The sequence below is a fragment of the Neocloeon triangulifer genome, unplaced genomic scaffold (genome assembly GCF_031216515.1).
Source record: "Neocloeon triangulifer isolate White Clay Creek 2 clone unplaced genomic scaffold, ASM3121651v1 ptg000008l, whole genome shotgun sequence".
Taxonomy (NCBI): Eukaryota; Metazoa; Arthropoda; class Insecta; order Ephemeroptera; family Baetidae; genus Neocloeon; species Neocloeon triangulifer.
Genome location: NW_026775550.1, coordinates 5,614,687 through 5,638,931, shown reverse-complemented (window position 1 = coordinate 5,638,931; position 24,245 = coordinate 5,614,687). Strand labels below are relative to the sequence as shown.

The 24,245-nt window shown below is 41.1% G+C and overlaps 5 protein-coding genes across 12 annotated transcripts in view; 3 read left to right on the top strand and 2 right to left on the bottom strand.

Moving 5' to 3' along the window:
- Nucleotides 1-925: 925 nt before the first annotated feature.
- LOC132194935 (evolutionarily conserved signaling intermediate in Toll pathway, mitochondrial) lies at nucleotides 926-4,847 on the bottom strand. Its single transcript, XM_059616533.1, has 6 exons — nucleotides 4,791-4,847; nucleotides 4,537-4,607; nucleotides 3,746-4,131; nucleotides 3,468-3,694; nucleotides 3,011-3,224; nucleotides 926-1,451 (listed from the first exon to the last, which is right to left on the bottom strand). Exons 1-6 carry the CDS (start codon nucleotides 4,845-4,847, stop codon nucleotides 1,171-1,173), a joined length of 1,236 nt encoding a protein of 411 aa, XP_059472516.1. The 3' UTR covers nucleotides 926-1,170.
- Nucleotides 4,680-11,938, top strand: LOC132194552 (N(G),N(G)-dimethylarginine dimethylaminohydrolase 1). Of its 2 annotated transcripts, none has more exons than XM_059615892.1 (5): nucleotides 4,680-5,181; nucleotides 5,669-5,771; nucleotides 6,937-7,085; nucleotides 7,175-7,399; nucleotides 11,568-11,938. In XM_059615892.1, the coding sequence occupies exons 1-5, from the start codon at nucleotides 4,930-4,932 to the stop codon at nucleotides 11,691-11,693; spliced, it is 855 nt and encodes a 284-aa protein (XP_059471875.1). In that variant the 5' UTR covers nucleotides 4,680-4,929; the 3' UTR covers nucleotides 11,694-11,938. The 2 variants fall into 2 exon arrangements, with proteins under 2 accessions (XP_059471875.1, XP_059471876.1); XM_059615893.1 differs by having other exon boundaries at nucleotides 4,684-5,181; nucleotides 6,937-7,034; nucleotides 11,568-11,937.
- A 529-nt stretch (nucleotides 11,939-12,467) lies between these two features.
- Nucleotides 12,468-24,245, bottom strand: part of LOC132194542 (signal-induced proliferation-associated 1-like protein 1) — a 61,028-nt gene continuing 49,250 nt past the window's right edge. For 4 of the 5 annotated variants that reach the window (XM_059615866.1, XM_059615867.1, XM_059615868.1 and 1 more), the window contains 5 exons: nucleotides 21,664-21,814; nucleotides 21,183-21,478; nucleotides 13,235-13,509; nucleotides 12,901-13,161; nucleotides 12,468-12,754 (listed from right to left, as the gene is read on the bottom strand). In XM_059615866.1, the coding sequence (XP_059471849.1) occupies nucleotides 12,538-12,754; nucleotides 12,901-13,161; nucleotides 13,235-13,509; nucleotides 21,183-21,478; nucleotides 21,664-21,814 (1,200 nt within the window). In that variant the 3' untranslated portion in view covers nucleotides 12,468-12,537. The remainder of the gene's footprint in view (nucleotides 12,755-12,900; nucleotides 13,162-13,234; nucleotides 13,510-21,182; nucleotides 21,479-21,663; nucleotides 21,815-24,245) is intronic. The other variant, XM_059615870.1, reaches the window with a different exon arrangement.
- Nucleotides 13,756-15,169, top strand: LOC132194551 (uncharacterized). Its single transcript, XM_059615891.1, has one exon. It carries the CDS (start codon nucleotides 14,075-14,077, stop codon nucleotides 15,167-15,169), a length of 1,095 nt encoding a protein of 364 aa, XP_059471874.1. The 5' UTR covers nucleotides 13,756-14,074.
- LOC132194546 (uncharacterized protein K02A2.6-like) lies at nucleotides 15,221-17,563 on the top strand. Of its 3 annotated transcripts, none has more exons than XM_059615882.1 (4): nucleotides 15,221-16,426; nucleotides 16,481-16,638; nucleotides 16,723-16,895; nucleotides 16,989-17,563. In XM_059615882.1, exons 1-4 carry the CDS (start codon nucleotides 15,221-15,223, stop codon nucleotides 17,546-17,548), a joined length of 2,097 nt encoding a protein of 698 aa, XP_059471865.1. In that variant the 3' UTR covers nucleotides 17,549-17,563. The 3 variants fall into 3 exon arrangements, with proteins under 3 accessions (XP_059471865.1, XP_059471864.1, XP_059471863.1); XM_059615881.1 differs by having other exon boundaries at nucleotides 15,221-16,170; nucleotides 16,234-16,426; nucleotides 16,481-16,895; nucleotides 16,989-17,553; XM_059615880.1 differs by having other exon boundaries at nucleotides 16,481-16,895; nucleotides 16,989-17,553.

The following is a 24,245-nucleotide window of genomic DNA, read 5'->3' as shown; positions in this document are numbered from 1 at the left end:
CGGCATGCTTGCTTGTTAACTTAATTTTGCCATGGGAATTATGAAATTTTCGGAAATTTTTATTATTGTTGTTTGTTCTACTCAAGTCATACATGAAAAAAAATTGGATTGGAAAAAATGAGCAGAAAGGGTATAACAACTAGCAGAGGTCTGCTAAAACGCCAGACATCAAAAAGAAGATGCTGGTTGACGTACACACGAGGACTTAGTTTATTATGTTATTAATATTTGGCATAGTTTTCCTTTGGAGCTCTAGTTTGTTTATTGAAAAATTATTTATTTATTTAAAAGCAATTCTAAATTAATTTTTCATGATGTCTGATGAAATTTAGTTTTTTTCTTCTAAAAACAAGTTGGATTTGGGTCTTGGGAACATATAAATTGGTATTTCACATCGCATAATTATATCTGGATGAATAATACACAATATTTTGATTGAAGAAAATAATTAAAAGAATATTATATGAAAGTGCAACTCACATTAGCAAAAGTGAGTTGTCGCGGTTGGATCGAAATGCGAGTGCCGCGTGCGGAACGGTGTTTTCTAACAAATGTAACAAATTAAGTAACTGAAAATAAATTATTAATTTATATGGAAAACTTGAGTAGAATAAATAATAATAATAGTAAAATTTATTTACCGATTACATTATTTTTGGATTTATTTATTAAGAAAATATAAATCACAAAAAAATTTAATAAATTATGCTGGTAACTTGATTAACCATAACTTCATTTATTCTTCATTCCTGTGGCCTCCTCCCAGACTGCGGAGTCCAAACGTCCCTTCAGTCCTTCTCAGGGACACCTGAACTACGCGACTCAAGCGCTACCAAGCGCCCCACATAAAATTTTCTTTCTTTTCATAAAGTTTAACTCTTACAGGTTGATTGATGGTGCGGTGTTTTTGAATGAAAATTCAACATTTCCTGCATGTAATTTTTGAGTTGTTTATGTTTCATTCAAAATAACAAATTCATGCACAGGACATTTGTTTTTTTCCAATGAAATAATCACGGGAAAAGCCCAATTACAATTGAACTACCATTTATTTTTTTATTTTTTATTGACTTAGGTAGAAACAAAAATTTAAGGTACTGATTTCATGTTTTCTTCTTTTAATAAGTCACAGAATGAATAATATTTCTCTTAAATTGGAATCAGTCAAATTCATTTTTCAACACCAACAGTTCTTTTAACTGTGTCCTCTTCAAAACTTACAACTTGTCCAAATGGCGATGTCATAGAAAATAGCACAGGAATCCTGCCCAAAGATTGATCTTCTTGTTGCAGAAATCTGATCCATGATAAGAGCGAGTCCTTGCTGGAGGATCCGGTAGCCGCAATTGCAATAACCGTGCCTTCAGCTTGCTCATGGACTGTCCTGAGGCGCTCCAAATTTTTGAAGGTGGTCTTCTCATCACTGAAGGGCGTTTTTAGTCTTGAAACATCTGGAATAATTATTTTGATTATTAGTGGCAGAGTGGTTAGTGTGCTTGCATTCTGATCACTCTGAGCTCGGCTGGCGTGTTTTCGAGCCTTGCAATTTGTTTGCATTGATAGCAAAAAGTTGTGTGTGAGCTGGACACTCGATTAAGCTGCATTCCGTTTAAGCACATAAATGGCGAAAATTTGACCCAATCAAATGTGACAAAGTTTTTGAGCTTGTACCTGGCACATAATTTGAAGTGGACTGAGCATTCAGATTGGTTGGGAAATTAAATAGTGCAATATTTTTGATTAATAATTTGATGCATGCTGTTGGCGAAAAGTACTTTTGCTTATTGTCAGTCAATAATGAGCTATGACATTGTAATTTGGGGAGGGTCGAATCAGAATCAAGCGCTGGACGAGGTTTTTCTGGTGTAGAAAAAAGTGGTGAGAGCTAATGTGGGTGAGCGCTATTGGCGCAGTACGGAGCCGCTTTGTTTTGCGCGGCCGCTTTTCGCTCGGTTTTCTGCCTGTTTTTTTTCCATCTCTTCGAATCATGTAAATTTGTTCGTAAATATCCGCATTATTTTCAAAAGGGCTAAGAGTGATTTATATGTTCCTGCCCAGACTTTGTTAATTTCTAAGCAGAACCCTTAGACTTGTTTAGCTGCTTTGTATAAATTGCCTGTTTCGATTCGCTTGAAGCCTCGATATAAAACTTTTGAAAATAGTTTGACATGTTTTGTACCAAACCCTGCTCGTCCCGAAATTATGTTGGTACACGGCTGCCGTCAGAGCCATGGGGCCTTATGGCTCTGGGAGGTAGACATCTTTTTTTTGGCCAACATAACAGAGCTGATGAGCAGGGTTTGTTTTGTACATGCCCACAAATTTTATAACAAAGAAAAAAGAAAAGTTATTTCAACTTATTGCTGAATTGTAATATTTCTGTTGTTTTTACTCTTTTTTTCTACTTTTTTTGTACTATGTTGCAAATGGGGCGCGTTGCAATGAGTCACTACATTGTGGTGACGCTCCATAAGTCAATAAAGATCAATAATAATATAAAATAAAACAATTGTTGATACTAAAGTTGTGTTAAAAAATAGTGCATTTTGCAGTATTTTAGCCGACTATTCACTAATATTATCAATGTATTTTTAAAACCATTGCAATTTTTAGAAATTTTAAATGTACATGGTTTTTTGAAATATCCTTGTTTTTATTTATTCTTGTTTGTTTTTTAGGTCAAGTACTAGTAGGTCAACCAAGTCTCACTGCAGTGGACGGGGCCATTTTAATCAATAATCTATGGATATTACAAGTCTAGATTGGTCGAGACCCTGATTCAACAAGTGGACATTATTTTAGATTTTTGTTACATTCACCGAAGTAAGGTCTTGAAAAAATCCAGCTTCTAATGTTTATATTTTAAGGGCAGCAGTTTAATCCAAATCTTGGGGGCCATTTAGAATAACAATTAAACCCTCCCAATAATTGTTCATTTCTTAGAGCATGAATTTTAGAAAAATTTCATCAAATAAACAATATAAGAAGGATGATCAAAACAGAATCTTACCATCTTTTTCAATCATTGTCTCATGATCAGTGTAAGGTTTGGGTTGACCTCTCAAAATGAAATATTGGACACATGCCTGTCTTAGCCAGATTTTGAAAGCTCCTTCTACATATAGGGGCTGGTCCGATGGTAGGCGTTCTAGGATTTCCTTTTGTAGAGGGCTCTGAGCACTGACTATCCATGTTTTGTCCACCGAATCTTTGAGATTCTTAGTCTGAAATTATTTTAATTCATCAAGCTGGATAAATTTCGAATTACAATGGAGATGTTGATTTTCTTTCCAAGCAGTTCTCACGCAATAGCATTTCTTTTGGATTTAGCATAAATCTGAATAATCCATTAAAATATAATGGAAATTATATAATACTGATTTTGTGGAAAGTTAAAATAATTATAAAAAAAAAACCCCCAATGGTTAAACAGTAAGAATATCCCGTTGTAATTTTTATATATCCACCTGATAAACCTCAATTTTGGTGAGGAGATCTACACTTGTGATTCTTTGTAAAGCTATCTTTGCAAGCTCAAATGGGTCTTGTGGCACTGGCTTTGCAACAGGCCATGGAGAGAGGTTGTTAAACTTAGGCATCCAGTAGTACATACGCATGAACTTTCTGAGGGGGTGACTAGTCTTGCCAAATATGTTTGTGAGCATAACTTCAACCTCCATGTCTGGTATGATACCTATATTATGGGAAAAATTCAATAAAAGTATTAAAATAAAATTAAATCTACCGTTTGTCTCCATCATTTGAAGCAGATCTATGGCACACTGCTGGTGCTTTGGGTAGTGCTGAAATTCGGTTTGAAACATGTTCCTGGGAATCATTTTACCCTTTGGAAAAACGTCAATAAGCGCTTTGTACACCTCAAGGTCTTTGCTGACCCCAAATTCATCCATGTGCTTCATGGCTGCATAAATAAACTCGACGTGCCCTCGCTTTTGCACTTGCCGTTCGTTGAACTTGCGGATCATGTCGATATACGCACGTTTGTTCTTTTCCTTCACGTCAAATAGGCTTTTAGTGGCCACTTCTTTGTTGTTTCTTTCTTCATTTCTGCCCAACGAACTTGACAAACTGAGCGCTCTTGTGATAGAAAAAGCAGTCAATGTCCGTCGACTACAAAAATGAACGTGATAATTCGCACACAATGATTGTTTGATTAACTTCAAAAAGAGCGGGCGCATCATTTTAATAGAAAACAAGCAACTACACAATTTAGTGTAATTTTACACGATCTTCTCATAGACAGACAATCTGAAATAATCCGAAAAACAACATCCAAAATTATGACCTTATGTCCATTTCATGGCCACACGACGTTCAGTTCAGTCCTCACGACAACAGACAACGCCCACGAATTCCCTTAAGTGCATTGGCTCCTAAGGAGAGAAAAAGGTAGAGGAGGCGCGGAGAGGAGGAGGCGGAGGAGCCTCCTATTGTTAAAACTGGTCCGGAGCCAATCAGCGCGCTGGTCTCCTAGGAGGTGACCTCCCTTCCGCATCTCCTCTATCTTTTACTCACCTTAGAACGCAGCGACGCAGCGCCTCCACACGTGTGAATGTGAACACCAGGGGGGGAAGGGACTTCTGAATCTACCGATACCGATCGGATCGGAATAAGAAAACGCCTTTTAGCAACTTCGAGACGAGTTGATTTGAGGGGAATAAAAAAACATTCCCCTTGTAAACTAGTGGGAACTAACTTCAGTTTAGGCCACTTTCCGAGTTTTCCAGTATTTCTGATCATTGGTTTATTGTGCAGTGAGGACTGAGCACATCCCACATTTTGCGTTCGGTGACTTCCGACCTTGTCGCATCTGCTGTTGACTGCATTGCCAAAACGAAAGAATCGAAAATCGAAAACGTGAATCGGCTTGTGAGAAACGAGAGCGAGAGGCGTGGTTCAGCGGGAAGAATGTTCCGATACACGCACGCCCTAGTTTGCAGGGTGCCTGTGGCATTCAGGACACGCGCAGAAATCGACCTGGAAGAGGCGCGCAGGCAACACGAGTCACTCTGCAGGTGTCTGCGTGAACTAGGCCTTGACGTCGTCGAACTGCCGCCGGACGAGCAGCATCCCGAGTGCGTCTTTGTTGAGGACACTGCCGTCATTTGCAACGGCGTTGCCCTGATTACGCGCCCAGGTGCGCCGCATCGCCAGGGAGAGGTTTCAAAATTTTTTGCTTTTCCATTTGGGTGGTTTCACGATGGATTTAACTCCAATTTGCAAATCTTTTTCATGAAAGGACCCCCAGTCGAAAATATATTATATCAATTATAGTAACAACATTTGATATAAATTAACTGATTAACGTGTTGATATAGTAAGTCATCTTCTATAGTATCTATACCCGCACATGACTATGATTTTTTCACACGTGAATTTTTAATTCATTTTCAGATTCATTTCTAATCTTATATACATATCATTGATTGTTCTACCAATAAAGCCAAAAACCATATTTCGCAGTTCTGGCACTCTCTTAAAATACAGATCTTTCTCTATTGCTCATAATAACAGAGAAGGTGATTTTATCCTAGTTTTAAGGTGTGTAATTATTATTTATAATTGGGAATTAATGTTTCTTTATTATTATTACAAAACATTTTGCAAAATAAGAAAATCAATTCCTTAAATACTTTATAATTTCCAGGTTGACACTGTTCGTGCCGTATTAAAAAAAGAGCTTGGCCTTCCAATTGTAGAGATCTCTGATGAAGCTGCAAAATTGGACGGTGGTGATGTTCTTTTCACTGGTAACAACCAATTTTTATAATAACTTATGAAAATGCAAGCTGGACACGCGCGCGCGCGCGCCCTAAAACCGCTGCTGGCACTCCAGATTTTTGGGCTTGGGCGCGCTCACGGCTATTATTTTTTGATAATATGATTAAATTAGAACAAATTAAATTAGATAACATAAGGACAGCTACCATTTTACAAGTAGCTGGACGCAAAGCGAATTGTTTGAACTCATTACTCATTCATCAAATCATCATTCATTATTATAATTTTGATTAATGAGCGCTATTCTCTTGACTTTTTGTTCGCCAGGTATAAAATTTATACGGAGATAAATCCAAATAGATAAATTTTAACCCCCTGACCCGGAATAATTATTTATTTTATACTGCCTTAAATATTTTATTTTTGAAGATTACTTTTTCCTAACCCGCGTCGACGGGATAAACATTAATCCCGCGCAATAATCAAATTTACTGTTTATTAAACGATCCTCGTGAACATCTTTCAATTTTGGCCAATTGCAACAAACAAAAAACTTTCTTAAATTAGAATTTTGCGAGGATCATGAAAATGAGGGCAAAATATTTATACAACACAAAAACTTTTGTACACTTGAATTTGAAATTGGTTTAATTTTCCAAAAATTTATTTAAAAGCCAATCTTTGAATTTTATGGGTGTAAAACATCCCAACTCCAGCAAAATCGACGTTTATATTTATTTTTTTGTGAAATTGAATTTACTAATTTTTTTTATTCCTTTGCAAAACCAAAGCAGTCTTCAGCAAGGATACAAAGGTGCCGAGGGAGGCAAGTTGAAATCTTGATACGAAGAACGAAGAATAAAATGCAAAACTTAAATTTGTTAAATTTTTTCATTTTTGTAGTATGATTAAAAATTTTGAGTTACTAATCAATTATGTACATGCAGTTTACATAAGACGTTAAAATTCAATTGGGGGGCGGGGGGCGAAACATTAAGAAATGACACGCTTCTTAAGCGTACTGGTCGTTTACTTAATCTGCTGACCTTTTTCCAATTCATGAATCTGAAAACCACTGAAAATATAACACCTAGTCGACAACATGCACCTTTCTATGAATCATGTTATTGATTTTTCTGTAACTAATGATTTTGTTTAAACACATTTATTCTCCTCCCCCCTCGAATATTGCAGGACGAGAGTTTTTTGTAGGCCTCAGTGAATGGACGAATGAGGCCGGGGCGCGCGCCCTTGCTGCTTCCTTTCCCGAGTTTTCAGTGACCCCCATCAAGGTGAGCCCCGCCGTGCGTCTCGAGGGTGGCCAGCAGGGTCAAGCACTGCAGGTGAGTGCTGCCCACCAGCTGCACTCGAGCGCTACCGCACCGTCACCACACTTACCCTCGTTGTTTCACTCTTGTGGTGTGATTCACAGGTCTCGGAGACGCGCCACCTGAAAGCTTTGGTTTCCATGGCAGCGCCAGACGTGTTGTGCGTTGGACAAAGCACTGCGGCGCAAGAAGTGTTGCAACGCATTGAACGAGAAGCCTCCTTTAGCTACCAGACCCTTACTGTACCTGAAGATTGTGCTGCAAATGTGCTTTCAGTCAACGGAACCCTCCTCCACCGTTGTAATGCAGAAGCACCTGAAACATGCAAGGTATAAATTTTTTTAAATATTGGATTCTACGTTGACAATTTTTCAAAGGTTACAAACTACTTTGAAAATGGGTGGCCTGCCCAGAGTATTCTATCGCAGTATCGCACCATAATAAGTCAATAAAGAATAATAAATATATTTTTGGCAGGGTCAACCAATGTAAACCATTTTCTAGGTCTCTAGAACCTTTAAAACCATGCCTGAAGATTTTCAAAAATAATAAATAGTTCTTCAAATTTGAGTTTAACGGGAAACTCAAATTTGGATTTTGAACATTTTCAATCGACTATCTTGGCTTCCTATGGTTATAGAACAAATTCTGGGTGCAAGTTTATTTAGTTGTGATATAAGCCGGATTATACCAAGTCAAGTCAAGATATATTTATTCTGCATTAGATCAAAATATTTACAGCGATCTTTAGAATAAGTCGATACCTTAACATATAATATTATTTTAGTTTACACAACAAAAACTCATGCATGTCATAAAACATATTGTCATAAAAAATTTTCTCAGCAGCTTTTGTGAACAACTTTACATCATCAAGGCTTTTGCAAAACAACTCTAAAAGAGAGCATGTATACTAATTTACTTTGAGCGAAAAAATTGCCCATGTCGTAGAACTGATTTTCCAGCACATATACTTTTTTCAACTTACAATTTATTTATTTATTTATTCTCCGTTCATGGTACATACAACGCAAAAAAGTACACTGTACAAAAAAAAAGCGGAATCATGCATCGACATAAAAAAGTACAAGAATACAAAAAAATGCCAAAAATACTTGAGTCGGAAATTTATGTACAATGCTGGAAATACAAGCTCATCATCACTATTACAACATTTAATATTTTTTGGTAATGAATTAAATATTCTCGGGATCATGCCTGCAGAGGGCTCTCTGCAGATATTTTCAATCTGCATGAAGCTTCAACAAGATCTTCCCCCACTTTTGATTATTTCGTGCTTCTCTTTTCTGTTATCTATAATTGCAAATAATATTTATTGTTATATCACAGAGGCAATCTATATTACCGGGGTAACAACCTAAAATGTCTGTAGAGTTGAGGGCGCCACCTAGGTAAGAATTCGCAGAGGCTTTGAATTGTCTCCAGGTTTTTGAAGTTTTTCTCTGATTTGTCCGAGACAGAGAACACCGAGGTGGGCCCAGGGGGACCACAAAATGCCCCCCAAACGATTTGGGACATTTTGCCCGTTTCCGTCCGAAACTAAGACGAAAATTGAAAAATTCCAAAAGACGGAGACGAATGGCCGGCGCCGGAATGCAGCGGACCGTGGTACTCACCCTGGCCTGTGTCATCCTCCTGCGGCTCCAGAGCGACGTCCTTCAACGGCGGCTCCACCAGCAGGACCCGCGGGCGCTGCCGAGCCCCCTGTATGCCCAGTTCACCACCCTGGAGGTCAACAACAACTGCGTGGTGAGCTACTGGGTCGCGGTCAGCTGTGCACAGGTGAGCGAGCGGAGCGCATATTACAGGAATGTGCAAACTGCTCGCTTGATATGTGCACCGCGCGACAAATGAAGCCTTCGCTCTGCAGTGTCCGCCGCAGGCAGCTTCCTCACCATCTTCGCGCTGCTGTGCGGTGACATCAACGTGCTGCCCGGCCCGACAAGGTCAGCCCCGATTCTCTGCGTGCACTGTGATAAGGTAGGACGCAAAAATGCAGTAAAAATAGATTGTAGCGAGTGCGGCCGAATATTTCACAGAACGTGTCTCATCAAGGCAGAAAAGCTCCCTGACAAAGAGTTCAATAGGCTGCGAAAAAAAAAACTACCGCTGCTGGAGTTGCAATCTTCCTAACTTTAATGACTCGTTCTGGAGTTTGCCGCCGCCGCCTCCCAGCCCCTCTCGAGTCACAAACGCGCCGCGCCGGATAAACAGAAATGCCCTTTCGTTCTTGTCCTTCAATGCCCGCTCCTTAAAGGACAGAAAGAAGGCCGCCGATATTCACGCCCTGATTCAAACACATTCGGCCGATATATGCGCAATGAACGAGACGTGGCTCTCGCCTGATATTCACGATCACGAGGGGCTGCCGCGAGAGTACGTCGAGGGGCGCGTGGAAATTGTTTGGGCTCAAATAAAAGTCGGCAACCTGCGTCTCCTGGTCGGGCGTACCGGCGGCCAAATTCCGACGCGGCCTACAACGCGGCTCTGATCAATTCACTTGAACTCGCGGCGGCCGAGCAACACAATTTTGACGGCTGCTTTTTGACTGGCGATTTTAATCTCAATGTCTGCTGGCAAAGCAACCCACCTCTCGCCCGCGCCGCCCCCACCGAAGATTTCGTCGACGCGTTTTAATTAATGGCCCTGACACAATTAATAAAAGACCCTACCAGAACAACAGATACAACAGAATACATTCTCGACTTGTTCCTGACCGACGTGTCTGCCCTTGTTGCGGCCACGGAGGTGGTACCGGGGGTGAGCGATCAAGACGCCCTTTTCGCCACCCTTACGGCCACCGCGCTGCGCCCAATGTCGGCGCCGCGCGAAGTTTTGGACTTTCGTCGAGTGTTTTGGCCCGATTTGAATGCCGCACTCGCTCAGAGACTAACAAGAGTTTTCGCGATTAACGAGGTGAATGGGCTGTGGGAAAATTAGAAAAAGATCGTCTTTGAATGTGGAGAGGAATTCGTACCAAAGAAAAAAATCGGTGGCGCCAAAAGAAGACTTCTCCCTTGGCTGGATAAATACACAAACTCGCTGATCAAAATTCGCGACCGGCTTTACAAAAAAAAGACAGACTTTGAAGCGCGCGCCCAAATTGTAATGGGTCGTAAGCTGAGAGGTGATGACATACAGGACCCCCGCCTCCAGCCACCCTCGGCCAACAACAAGTTCGGTCGCGGCGCTTTCTCCTTCAGGATAGTCAAGCCTTGGAATGACCTGCCACCTGCCCTTAAAAACTGTCCCTTAAGCAATTTTCCCTCCCTCTGCAAGGAGCATTTGTAGCAGTAATTCAAGATGAAGATTTTAAAGTGTTTGTGTTTTGTTTGGCGCAGAAAAAAGTGGTGAGAGCTCTTGCGGGTGAGCGCTATTGGCGCAGTACGGAGCCGCTTTGTTCTGCGAAGCCACTTTTCGCTCGGTTCGGCTTCCTTCCAATATTTTCAATTTACCTTTTTGAATCTTGCAAGTTTGTTCGTAAATATCCGCATTATTTTAAAAAGACAAGTGAAGTTCATGATCACCAGACAAGGGCTAAGAGCGATTTGTATGTTCCGGCCCAGGCTTTGTTAATTTCTAACCAAAACCCTTTGACTTGCATGTCTTCTTTGTATAACAAGTTGCCTGTTTCGGTTCGTTTGGAGCCTCGGTATAAGGTTTTTGAAACCAGTTTGAGGCGTTTTGTTCATGTGCATAAATTTTATGATAGGAAAGAGTTCTTTCAATTTATGAATGCATTGTGATATTGTTTTTTTCTCTCTTATCATGTACTATGTTGCAAATGGGGCGCGTCGCATTGAGTAATTCCATCGTGGCGACGTCTCATAAGTCAATAAAGAATAATAATAATAATAATAATCGTTCTTTTTTTCCGATAGTGTGGGTCTAGGTTTACCGCGGCGGCCGTCTCTTCTGATGTCGGGCGTTTTAGCAGGCATCTGCTAGTTGTAAACCCTTTCTTCTCTTTTTTCCAATTTTAAATTTTTTGTATTGACCGAGAAGAATAATTAATAATAAAGAAAACTCTGATTAAATGATCCCAAGAAAAAATGCGCTGCCAAAAACCTTAAAAATGTTGTATTAGTTGATTGATGATTATGAAACCAAATTATTATCATAATGACCTGTTGTAAAGGAAAATTGGAGATGTACTTTATATGTCTAATGCAATAAATTTTGATTTAACCTAATCTAATCTAATTCCCTCGAAAAATGACAAGGAACTTGTGAAGAAAGTGAAAGCTTTTGTACTACAACACCAATTCTATAACTTAAACTAATTTTACCATTTGAATAATGCTTTGTATATCTTGACTTATTTCAAAAAAGTGTTATTGCTACTGCAAACTAATGCTTAACGCAAAATAAAGGAATTTTGAAATTGAATAAAAAATAAAATATTTACCCTGGAAACTTATCTTCATTATAAAAATTTTTAATTATTAATTCATATTTTTCTTAAAACTATTTCAGCTCCTAGAGGGAAAATTCGAGCTGCATCGTCGACAGCTTGCTGCGTCTGAATTAGCCAAAGTGGGAACTGGACTGACATCGTGCTGTCTGCTTGTGCGCCGTACACGCGCTGCACGCACCTATTGACCTCCTTTGATTAGCCACCATGTGTCAATTCACTGTGATTTTCGCCTCCCTATTATAGCACGCCTCCAATATGCTGTACCTTCCAGCTTTATTTTGTGTTCAGCATAACTGCAGCTCTCTTTGATCAGAACCAGAATGATCACATCTCAAGTTTGCATATATATACCGAGTCATTGTTGTAAATAAGAAGAGTTGAATAAAATGATTATAAGACATTATTTACTTTTTAGCTTTTCTCATTTTTTTTTTCTCAAGGACAGTGTTGGATGTTTTTCGGCCAACTTGAGATTTTGTTTTTCTAAATCTACATTGCAGAGATGGGTGGCCTGCCCAGTGTATTGTATTGCAGTATCACACCATAAGTCAATAGAGAATATTATTAATAATAATTATTCTTACTTTAAAGGATTATTGCTGGGTTATATTAATTAAACGATAAAAGTTTTGTGTTACAAAATCGATCTATTAAAATATTTTTTGAGGGTCAGAAGTAAGTAGCCCTTATAAATATTAGCTTTTTGAACAAGCTATGCGATTAACAGTATAGAGGGTAGAGGTTTTTGGACAATAGGAAGGGCCTTTTAACCAAAAGGCCTCCTGTCCATGCAAGGTCTTTTATCAACACCATACATACAAACGCATACACACATGCTGCTTTGTTAAAGCAGCTGGCATATTTGGTCCACTAGCTTTCTTTATTTCTCTCTTTTGTGTCTTCTGGTACAAACGTTACAACAAAAATTAATAACATGCTAATAAAACACTGTTTGTGAGTTATAGAGGGTACGGGATGGGGGATGCTAAGTGAACTATAACGGAAAGAGAGTCACTTTTAGTAACCGGTTCAGTGTTTGTCAAGAGTTTTGAAGAACCACTCTGTGAAGCGGCGCAGCTGCTGTGCGGCCGCTTGGGATTCTTCCTGCAACCGACGGTTCTCATCTCGCAGACGACGCACCTCGTCTTCAAGGTTGAGGCGCCGTCGAGTTTCATGCACTACTCGTGTCTCCAAGTTGCTCATCTGTTTTGGCGGCACATTTGACGCTTGTCTGTTTTGATTAGCACTGCGGAAAAAATGTACCAATACAGAATTTGAATTTTGCATCAAAATTGCACTTCCCTAAGCGCAGACCTCCATAGAGATCATAATAAGAGAGGGATATAACTTTTATTTAAAAAAAAACCTAGCAATAAAAGTAGAAAATTTTACTTGTTTGGTGATGTGTCTAGTCCAAGCTTGTCAGCCACATTGTCCACCCAGTGGCCAAGGCGTTCACCATTTCTGGCTGCTTCAGGAACAGAGTCAGTTCCCGGGCCGCAGTCAGCAGGGCTGGGTTCCTCATTCATCAACAATGCGCCCTCTTCCAGCATTGCCCTTGCAGCCGTGTCCACTAAGCTTGGCCAGTCCATTTCCCTTGTATCTGGCAAAGGCATTTTCGCAGGTGTCAATTTAGCGACGTGAGGAGACAACCTTGAGAATTTTGAATTCATATGTTATCAATCATTTTTTATTCTACACTAAAACATGGAAAAATGTGATTTACCTCTCTTCTTTGGCATATTTTGTATCACTGGGGGCAGGACTGGAGGCAGTGGAGGCGTTTGAAATAACAGTCGCTGGCCTGGCTGTTGTGAATATTACTTCACTGGGTGCTGCCCTTTCTAAGCTATTCATAGACCCCTGAGAAATCATAGAAAGCGGAGTTCCCACAACGAGGTTTTCCCTGGAGCGCGAACGGGTGATGTTCCTGTTGGACATGGAAACATCCAAGCAGGGAATTTTTCCTACGACCTTATTGCTTGCATTTACAGCTCCATCCTGCAAAAATACAATTGAAGTTGAAATTAAATTTACAATTTCCTTCTTTACCCTCACGTGTCAGCTTTTCTGCACAATATTTCTATTGCTTGCTTATGCCGCTGTATTATTTAATTGGAGAATAAACATAAAAATAATGTACATTTTACTAGATTGAAATATGATAATACTCTAAAATTGATTTACTTCACTGTTAGGTTGGCAGTAAAGTCTATGATGTTGGCAACCCTTACGCTAATAAAAGTTTAGTTCTGATCTTGCCTCCCACTTGAGAGTGTGTGATTTTGTGTTGTGAACCCTGAGAGCACCCTGAGAGGGTTTGAGTTGAACTGAGCACTCTGGGACAGTGTCCAGAGTCTAGAGAAGTGTGTCCGGGTCTAAGAGAGACCGCTCGGACGTATCAAAAGTGGCGACGAGGGCCGAAAACTGAGTCGGCGAGAACCACGTGTGGACGGTGAGGCTGACGCAAGAGGGTCAGCGTGAGGCAAGAAATCCGGAAAAATCAAGAGCATCCGGACAGTGGTCGCAAATTGGATGTTTCAAGAGTGAGTGAAAAGTGTTCAAAATGTCCAAGAAAGTCATTGAACCGTATCAAGTTGGTGGAGTATTGACTTATACGCAATATTTGACTAGGTGGGACATCCATTTTGCGGTTAAGGACTTGACTGGAGACGATACTGACGCGAAGAAGAGGAACATGTTTTTGGACAATCAGGATCCGGAATCTTTTGCAGTGGCAGAGAAAGTGTGTCCAGAGGGAGTGATGAAGGTGAAGTACACAGAGTTGACTAAGAGACTGAGTGAGTACTACCAAGGACAAGAACCTAAGAAAATTGTCTACAAGCATGAATTCAATACAAGAGTGCAGAGACAGGACGAGGCAGCGGCTGTCTACATTGCAGAGTTGACCAGTTTGGCTACCAAAAGTGGTTATAAGGACAAAGATGAGGTGTTGGTAGCAAGACTCATCTCTGGTCTGAGAGACAACAAGTTGAGGGAGAAGCTGTTGACAGAAGATGACAAAACATTGACTCTGCAGTTTGTCAAGAACAAGATCATGGCTCATGAAGCAGCAGAGAAGAGCGCACAGTCCCTGGAGTCGAGAGCGGCTGTGGATATGCACCGAATTGGGCCGCCTAGAAGGCAGTTCAATGTGAAGAAGCCTGACAGCAGAGGAAGTCAGCAGCAAGGCCAGCTGGCTGGGAAAAGCTGGCAGTGTTATGCTTGTGGACAAAGTGGACATTTCAAGAAAGATTGCAAGTTCAAAAATTCAAAGTGTTTGAAATGCAAGAAGGAAGGGCATATTGCCAAAGTGTGCAACCTCAATGGACACAGAGCTTACCAAATGGATGGCCAAGACCTGGACGAGGAGGAAGAAGAGGGTGGACAAGAGGAGAAGGAGCAGTATTTGGCTGTGACCAACTACCTTCTTCAAGTGGAGTCGTCCTCGCCAGCAATCTCGGCGACTGAGAAGGTGATGTTGGACGTGCCTGTCCAAGGCAAATTGCTGAAGATGGAGGTGGACACAGGCGCCACATTCAGTTTGATTGGACATTCGACGTACTGTGAGTTTTTCAGACAGACACTCCTGCTCCCAAGCCGTGTCAGAATGAAAGCTTGGGGTCAGGACGGAGAAATTGCTGCCCTTGGCCGAGTTTAAGTGCATTTGCAGCCAAAGGGCAAGCAAGAAGTTCTGCTGGACCTGCTGGTGATGGACAGAGATGGTCCGTCATTGTTGGGCCGAAACTGGTTCGAGCCCTTGGGAATTAAAGTGGGGCTGCCAAAGCTCAGCGGAGGGAAATTAGAAGAGAAAATAAATGTGCAGCAAGAATTACCTTCAGTGTACAAAATGATTTCAGTGCCACCTGAATTTCAGGACTTGAGAGAAGTTTTTGAGCCAGCTTTAGGCAAGTTTAAGGGTGGTAAAATTTCCATTCCCTTGAAGCCAGGAGCAAAACCGGTGCAGCTGCCTGCTAGGCAAGTGCCATTTGGACTTTTGGAGAAAGCGGATAAAGTTCTTGAAGAGTTGGAAAAGAAGAAAGTAATTGAGAAAGTGCTTTTTAGTGAGTGGGCCACCCCTGTGGTTTACGTAGAGAAAGGAAATGGAGTTAGATTGTGTGCAGACTATAGTGCGACTGTGAATCCGGCGTGCGCGTCGGCTGAGTTTCCCGTGCCTTCGATTGAAAAGCTCCTGAGCTCTGTGAAGAAGGGCTGTTTCTTTACAAAGATCGACCTGGCTGATGCCTACCTTCAGTTTGAAGTGGACGAGGAGTCTTCAATGCTACTTGTGATTACGACACATCGGGGTAGGTTTCGTTTCCTTCGGCTGCCTCCCGGCCTTTCAATTTGCCCGCCAGTTTTTCAAGAGAAGGTTTATAAAGTGCTGGTGGGGCTAAAGGGCGTGTTCATTTATTATGACGACTTGTTATTGTTTGCTGAAACGAAGAAAGAATTGACACTGCTTTCTCGAGCAGTACTCCAACGACTTCTGGAAAATGGGCTGAGAGTGAAAATCTCAAAGTGTGAATTCCTTGTTCCAGAGTTGACCTACTTGGGTTACAAATTCACCCAGGATGGGGTGCTGCCAACTGACGAGAAGTTGAAGGCCCTGGCTGAGATGCCCTCCCCTAAGAATGTGGAAGAGCTGCGAGCTTGGCTGGGGTACTATAACTATTACGAGAGATTTGTTCCTGGAAAGGCTTCAATTTTGGCTCCTGTTTACAGCCTTTTGAAGAAAGGCGTGGCTTACGAGTGGACTCAAGAGTGCGAGAAAGCTGTACGAGAGGTCAACAAGAGTCTGCAAGAGACTGTGGCCTTGTCATACTACGACGCCAAAAAGCCAATTCGTCTTGCCTGTGATGCCAGTCGTCGAGGTTTGGGAGCCGTTTTGAGCCATCTGGACGACAAGGGAAACGAGGTACCTGTATTTTTCGCCTCAAGATCTTTGAATACGAGTGAAAATTATTCACAGATTGAACTGGAAGCTTTGGCCATCGTCTGGGGCGTCAAGAAATTCAAGCAATTCCTGTGGGGGCGTCCATTTGAATTATTGACTGATCATAAACCCCTGCTGGGTGTGTTTGGAAAGGGAAAACCGATGGCTGAAGCACTGCCTTCGAAATTAAAAAGGTATTGTCTAGTTTTGCGAGACTATGACTTTGAATTGAAACATTGCCCTGGAAAACTAAACGCAAATGCTGATTGTTTGTCCAGACTACCACTGCCTGCCTTGGCTGCGGAGGAGGAAGAAGAGGAAGAGACAAAGATTGCTTTCCTTCAAGTCTTGGAAAGTGGTTCAACTGAGCAGCTGCCAACTCTGCAAGAGCTGCAAGCTGCTTCCCAACAAGATGAATCACTTCAAACAGTCATCAGGAAATTGCGCCAAGGTACTTCGCCAACTGCGTTACCCATAGAATTTCAAGAATTCCAAAAAAGGTGGCTGGACTTGAAAGTGACTAATGGACTTTTAACCTTTTTAGGTCGGGCAGTGGTACCTCCGAATTTGAGGACCAGAATTCTGAACTTGCTGCACCTAAACCATTTTGGAATTGTCCGAATGAAGACTTTGGCTCGCTCTTATTTCTGGTGGCCACACATCGATGAAGAAATTGAGCGGCTCTGCAAATCTTGCTTGCCCTGCTCTCTGGTCAACCCTGCTAGCAGCAAAGCGCCAGTAATCCCTTGGAGTCTGCCTCACCGACCTTGGGGCAGAGTTCATTTTGATTTCCTCGAGGTGAGACGAGGCCAGGCTTTCATCGTGGCTGCGGATGCCTTGTCCAATTGGATCGATGCGGAGCGAGTCAACAACATGGATGCAGCCACCGTAATTAAATTTGTCAGAAAATTTTTCAGAATACAAGGAGTTTGTGATGTGGCAGTCTGCGACAATGGCCCAGGATTCAGAGCAGAGGAGTTCAAAAGGTTTTGCGAGGACAATGGTGTGGAGCTGATTTATTCTCCACCTTACAGCCCACAGACCAATGGCCAGGCTGAGAAAGCTGTTCAAACAGTCAAGAGATTTTTAAAAAAAAGTTCCTGAGAAGGATTGGGACAACAAGTTAGACAGTTTCTTACTTGGCCATAATTCCACACCATCAACTTGGGCAGGAAGCCACTCACTTTGCTTGACAAACTCCGTCCAGAAGCTGCAGCACTGAAGGGGCGAACTGACCGAGACAGGAAGGTGGTTGAAGCTCTCCGTCAGAAGCCAATTCAGCCCTTGCCAGAAAATCAGCCTGTCGTGGTCCGGAGCTACCGCAACCCAAAGCAGAGATGGGAGCCGGCGGTGGTGCTGAAAGATTTAGGCCCACGACGAGTGATGGTCGAGACGGATGCTGGAACAACGGAGCGCCACAAGGACCAGGTGAAGAAAATTCTGCAACCTCCTAGCTCTCCAGTTGCCCAACCACAGCCAAGTCCGAGACGAGTCGAACCTCGAGAGCCAGCAACTGCTTTCGAACCCCAGCAAATTGACCAAGAACTAAGGCCTGCCTCCAGAACCCCCAGAGGCCACTCCAATATTGAAGTGCCAGAAAAAGCAGCGCCTGAAGCAAAGCCCCCAGAAACCCAAAAGCCTGTGACCCCCAGTCGTCCCCAAAGGGACAGAAAATTACCCGAATATTTGAAGGATTTTGTTTTGAGCAAGAAAAAGTGAATGAGAGTGACAGGGTATTCAGCCTTAAATTAGCTTTGAAAATTTCAATTGTTTGAGGTTAGGAAATACTTGTCAATTTAATTTTCTTTCAAAATTCTTTATTTGCAATGTGAGTTTCAATCTAGAGGAGGAGGTGTTAGGTTGGCAGTAAAGTCTATGATGTTGGCAACCCTTACGCTAATAAAAGTTTAGTTCTGATCTTGCCTCCCACTTGAGAGTGTGTGATTTTGTGTTGTGAATCCTGAGAGCACCCTGAGAGGGTTTGAGTTGAACTGAGCACTCTGGGACAGTGTCCAGAGTCTAGAGAAGTGTGTCCGGGTCTAAGAGAGACCGCTCGGACGTATCATTCACCAATGTTCAAAGTCATACATATTATGAGAAAAAATAAACACACCCCAGCTGCCAAAATCGACTTTTATCCGGATATTATCCTCTCCAGATAATAATGAACAGAATTATAATCTGGGGTCCTCTTTTGCTACTCAGCATAGGAAAATAATATGCCGCTTGCTGCACTTATAATGTTTACTGATGATTCTTCAGTGCAATGAAAGCAGCCAAAAATTTTACAAATACATACAAGAAGCCAAACAAGAAACCTTATCAAACCTGAAGTAAATATCCATGACCCATGACCAAAAAGTAGAAATTTCAAAGACTGGTAGACTATTAGGAATCCAAATAACTAATAGACCAATGTGATAAAGTTGTTAATCAACTACGAAGTGGTACGTACGTGTATACATGTGTATACACATGTATTTACAAGATTGAAACATAAAGTGTCCGATGATATCCTAAAATTAATATATTATGATGCCCATGTACAAAGTCATATAATGTACGGAATTGTGATCTGGGGTGGCTCTTGTCATTTGTTTAATGTTTTTCGAGCACAAAAAAGAGCCTTGAGAGCAATGGCAGGTGTCCCATATTGGAGATCTGAAGGGGTTTAGGCGTCGCCCTTCAGAACGACGGTGGAATAAAACCAGTTGAGTTGATTTAAGGTTTTTGCATTATGCCCGGAACCCATGGTGGGTTCGGGGATGAAGAGGGATCCGCAGCGGGGACCGTCAGTTGTTGTTGTCGCAATGGCTGGGAGGAGAGCACTGCCCATATGTGGGCTTGTTCAGGTGGTAATTTGGAGCACTGCGCGCCACTACAGATCAAACGAAGCCCTCGATACATGTAAACCATTATTTATAAAATATAATATTATGACTGTGCCTTCTCTATATATACTTGAATGTATTAAATTTCTAGTGCGGAATCGTCACCTCTTCCAAAAATATAGTGATAGTGTCGACACGAGGCGGGTGACACGACATAATCAAACCAATCTGTGTATAAATGACCTAGTGGTAAGGCATATTGCTCTCAAAAAGTCTGTAGAAAACCCTAATTATATGATTCCAAAAATTTTTGATGCGCTGCCGAAGAATCTGAAAAACCTCGAAAATGACGAGGAACTTGAAAGATCCGCAGCGGGGACCGTCGGTTGTTGTTGTTGAACAGGATGAGAGGAAAGCACTGCCCATGTGGGCTTGTTCAGGTGGTAATTTGGTAATTCGGACATCCACCGACTTCGATGTCAAGCCTTCCTTCTGCAACCAACAGCGTCATTCTCATCAAAAGCTGAACAACTCCTCAACTTTTCGCCACACACCTGCAACGCAAACCAACCTCACTCGGAGTGCTGCGCTGTCTGAACCGCTCCGGCCAGCACCTCTGATTTTGGTGACTTGTAGCTGAGCAGAAGTGTCTCTGCCTGCACCCTTGATGCCACAGGACACCCTGTTTCAACTATACAGTCACTTACAGTAACTTCCTTAATCACAAGTTTCACTTTTTCAAATGCCACCTCTGCTGCCAGTGCACCGACGCACTCTTCTCGAACATAGCTCTCGCACTCACCCTCCTCCACCAGGACGACTGACGTCCTCAGCACCGGCCGACCCACTGTGCCGTGCCCAGCGCAGCCATTACGCCACCTCCAGGTCCAGCAACTCAGCTGCCTGAAGGCAACATCTCGAACTTCATCGACAAGAACGACTAGTCCGCTCGTCAGCACCGGCCGACCCACTGCGCCGTGTCCACCGCAGCCATTGCGCCCCTTCAGGTCCAGCAACTCAGCGATACCTGAAGACAACAACCCCTCACCTCAACTACGCAAGACCGACTTGCCCAGTGACCACAGTCCGACTCGCTGTGCCTCACCACTTCCATCAAAAAGTTCCTGACTTGGAAATCTTGCACCGCTGGCTCTCTCATGCCACAAGGATTGTCCCTTCTGCCTCCTAGACGCCCAAGAACACCTTGTTTGCCGACAGCAGTAACTCGCTGTGACGACTCCTCGTCGTGCAAGCTGCCAATGACCGAATAAACCATCAAACTCACCACCATCGCAGGTCACCTTCAACCCCCACTTTGACACCTCCAGTGTCTGGGGAAGGCCCCTGTAGCAGCCGCCGCCTGGTGGCGCGCAGTGCTCCTCCAGATTACCACCTGAACAAGCCCACATGAGCAGCGCTGCCAGTGCTCTCCTCCCATATCCATTGCGACTACAATAACCGACGGTCCCCGCTGCGGATCCCTCTTCATCCCCGAACCCACCATGGGTTCCGGGCATAATACAAAAACCTTAAATCAACTCAACTGGTTTTATTCCATCGTCGTTCTGAAGGGCGACGCCTAAACCCCTTCAAATAAAATAAATAGATCTGTTTCGAAAACCTGTAAATTAAATCTAATTCAGAGCCCTGAAATTATGATCTCGAAAATTTTCAATAAGCTCCTTAAGAGAAAAAGATTGACGACAATGCTTATATATTTATTACCAAAGTGAGGAAATTGTTTTATGATATCCATATGCTGTGCAAGCTCGAATGAATGGATTCAATGTGTTAGATTTATAAGACTTATTCTAAAGATCTAACACAGAATAACAAATCTATTGATTGATTGAATAATGCACGTAGTATATATCCTTGCGAATAACTTTGATAAATTCAATTTATACCTTAGCAGGATTTTCTTCAGTAGCATAGTCAGGGTTGATAAGTCTCATTAGGTCTTCTTGAAGGGAACTGGAGTTGAGGCTGGCGCTATTACGGTTGGAAGAGCCGCTTCTTCCAGTGGCCCCAGGCCTCAAACGAGGCTCACCATTGTCACTTCGACCTCCAGGTGTTGTGGAGCCAAAAGATCGAGGACTCTGATTCCTTGAAGATCCACTTGAGGTAGTTAGGGGTGGATCTACACGTTTGCCTCGGCGCAGTTGAGGAGACAAATTACTTACACTACCTGCAGAAAGCTCATCTATGATAAATAAATAAATATGTAAAAAACAGTCTATAAGGAAGCTGCCGCCTCATTTTGTGAGAGCTTCCAGAAAATTAAAAATGCGGCCAGGATGTTGCATTTTTCCCAGCAGAGTGGGCCACTCTTGTTGAAAAACACACAACTGACACAACGCTGAAAATCAAAAAAAAAAATTGCTTAACCTTCACTGCGAGCTCCAAGTAGTCTATCAGATGGAGAGTTGGTGCCATTGGAATGGGTTCCACACGGACTCCCCATTCTCATCATTGCCATCTCTGGTGGAAGACTAGTGCTCTTCAGAACATTTTCATTTGATTGTGTGAAATCAGGCAACTGCAAAAAAAGACATTCAAAATAGGTTGGTACAATAATTTATTTATAGTTTTTAGATTTTGAATTTGCTGTTAATGTGGTTTTTCAAAACTCTAGAGAAGCACGAGCAAACTATAATCAAATAAATTTTGGAATGTATTACAGGTTGACAAAATTTTTGAAATAAACTTATTACGTGTTAAATATTTTGATTCGCACGTTACAACCATTCCCTGAACATAAAAATGTTACAACAAAACCCTGTTATAGAACCAATGAGCATGAAAACAAAATTTTGATCGAACTTTAACTTCTCAGTTCATTTTGCCACGCTTGTGAAATTTATTACCTCTTGAATTAAAAAATTAGGAAAGAAAAGCTGAAGTGAAATTAAATTATTTTTTTTGCGTTGTATGTACCATGAATGGAGAATAAATAAATGAAAATAAAAAAATTTATATTGTCCATTAATTATGACCCACTTTTTTGTAATTATAATTCTGTGCATATTATGTTAGTTCTATAGCTGGCGAGCAAATTGCTTGTCGTCAGTTAACATGAGCACCAGCTGATAAGCTAAAACAGCCAAACAAGTCAATGCATACCGCTCAAACGAGGAAAATAGTTCAGCCCGAATTTATTTATATATTTATTCTCCATTCAGATACAATGAAATACACATACAGCATCTTACATCAAGTCAAATAAAATATTAAACACCGAAGTCTTTATTGACAATAAGGAATTATCTGTTGTGAAAAGCCTTCTTGGAGTAACGATAACCGATACAATGAGTTGGAGCAAGCAGTGCAGTGAAGTGGTTGCTAAGTTGCGCAGTGTTACGTATCTATTTATAATGTTGAGAGAAAAAGTACTGGAAACAACTCTAGTCCAAGCCTATCATATGCGTACGCGGCTAGCCGAATATTGAACTCTTTTGTAATCTGGGGTGGCTCTACACATATGAAAGATGTTTTTTTAGCGCAGAAGCAAGTAATCAGAGCAATGGCTGGTGTCCAATATTGGCGAAGTAATTCGGCACTAGACCGTGTAGACCACTTTTCGTGAAATTTGGAGTTCTTACAGTTTATTCATTATATATTTTGGAGTGTGTTAAGATTGTGCGTAAATTTCTCGAAAAGTTTAAACTGAATCGTGATATGTTCCCGGTGTTGTAGTGCGCACTACGCGTGCTACGGCATATGTTGAGACAGATTTGTTTGTAAGGCTAAGCTCACTAAATTGCGTAAATGAAAGTCCGGAGATAATGATTGCCAGAATATACAACAAATTACCTAATGTACTGAAAGAAATATCTGACTATGGCAACTTTTTGTTAAAAGTGTCAAATATGCCGAAATATCAATTTTATGATGAACGATTATTGGAGATGTAATTTTAAGCACTTAGAATTAACAGAGTGAACTGAGCTACAGGGTTTCGGGGGTGGTTTTCCCCTGTAGTAAACGAGGAGGGGTAGTTAAATGCTTGCCCACCCCCGCCAAATATCAATGGCGTGCGAGCTCCCTCAATGGGGTGCCTCACAATGTCCTAAAGACAATGTCCTAACAGAAAATGTCCTAACGGATAATATCCTAAAGAAAATGTCCTACAGAAAATATCCTAAAGAAAATGCCCTAAAATTAAGAATTGAAAATGTCCTAACATACAATATCCTAACGCCTGAAAATTATGAAAAGTCATGTGTCATGTGAAAAAAAATTTAATTTCATCCTTTCAAGTAATTTTGTTTCAAAATTTATCCAGATTCAACATATTTTACGCTTCATACGACTAGAGTCTTTATCGGAAAATATACATATTTAGACCTTTGACTAATTTTAGTAATTTTAGGCTTTTGTAATGACTCGAATATTTTTTTCAATATTATTTTCTTCGCTTTTGCTACGGGTAGTTGAGAAATGTAGCTATTAATCTTTCTTCTAGACAATAGTTTCAAAGAATTTCGTACAAATCTTCAGGCAATTGTATTTTTGTTTCCTACGAAAAAGTTTACTTAAAAATATCATTCGATTTTTTTTCAAGACAAAAAATATGAAAAATTCTAATTGAAAATATTCGTTAAATTTATTTTCAATGTAAGTTGTAGTTAATAATATTATTATTAACAATAATTTGTATTTGTGGAAAATAATATGATTGTTTCAAACTTTTATACACTTTTATTTTTTGAATTATTTGATCAACTATCTTTTGAAATGTGACAGAGAAGCTCAACAATTAGCATCATTCTTTCTGCTTTTAAGTGAATTCATTTTGGATGTTAGTCACTGTTGAAAAAACTAAATTTTTTAGAATAAATCAACCACTTTTCCGAAATTTAGGACATTTTCTTGAAATTCAATTAGGACAAAGTTTTTAGGACAATGTGCGACCATAGCTTTTAGGACATTATCTTTAGGATATTTTCTTTAGGACATTCTCTGTTAGG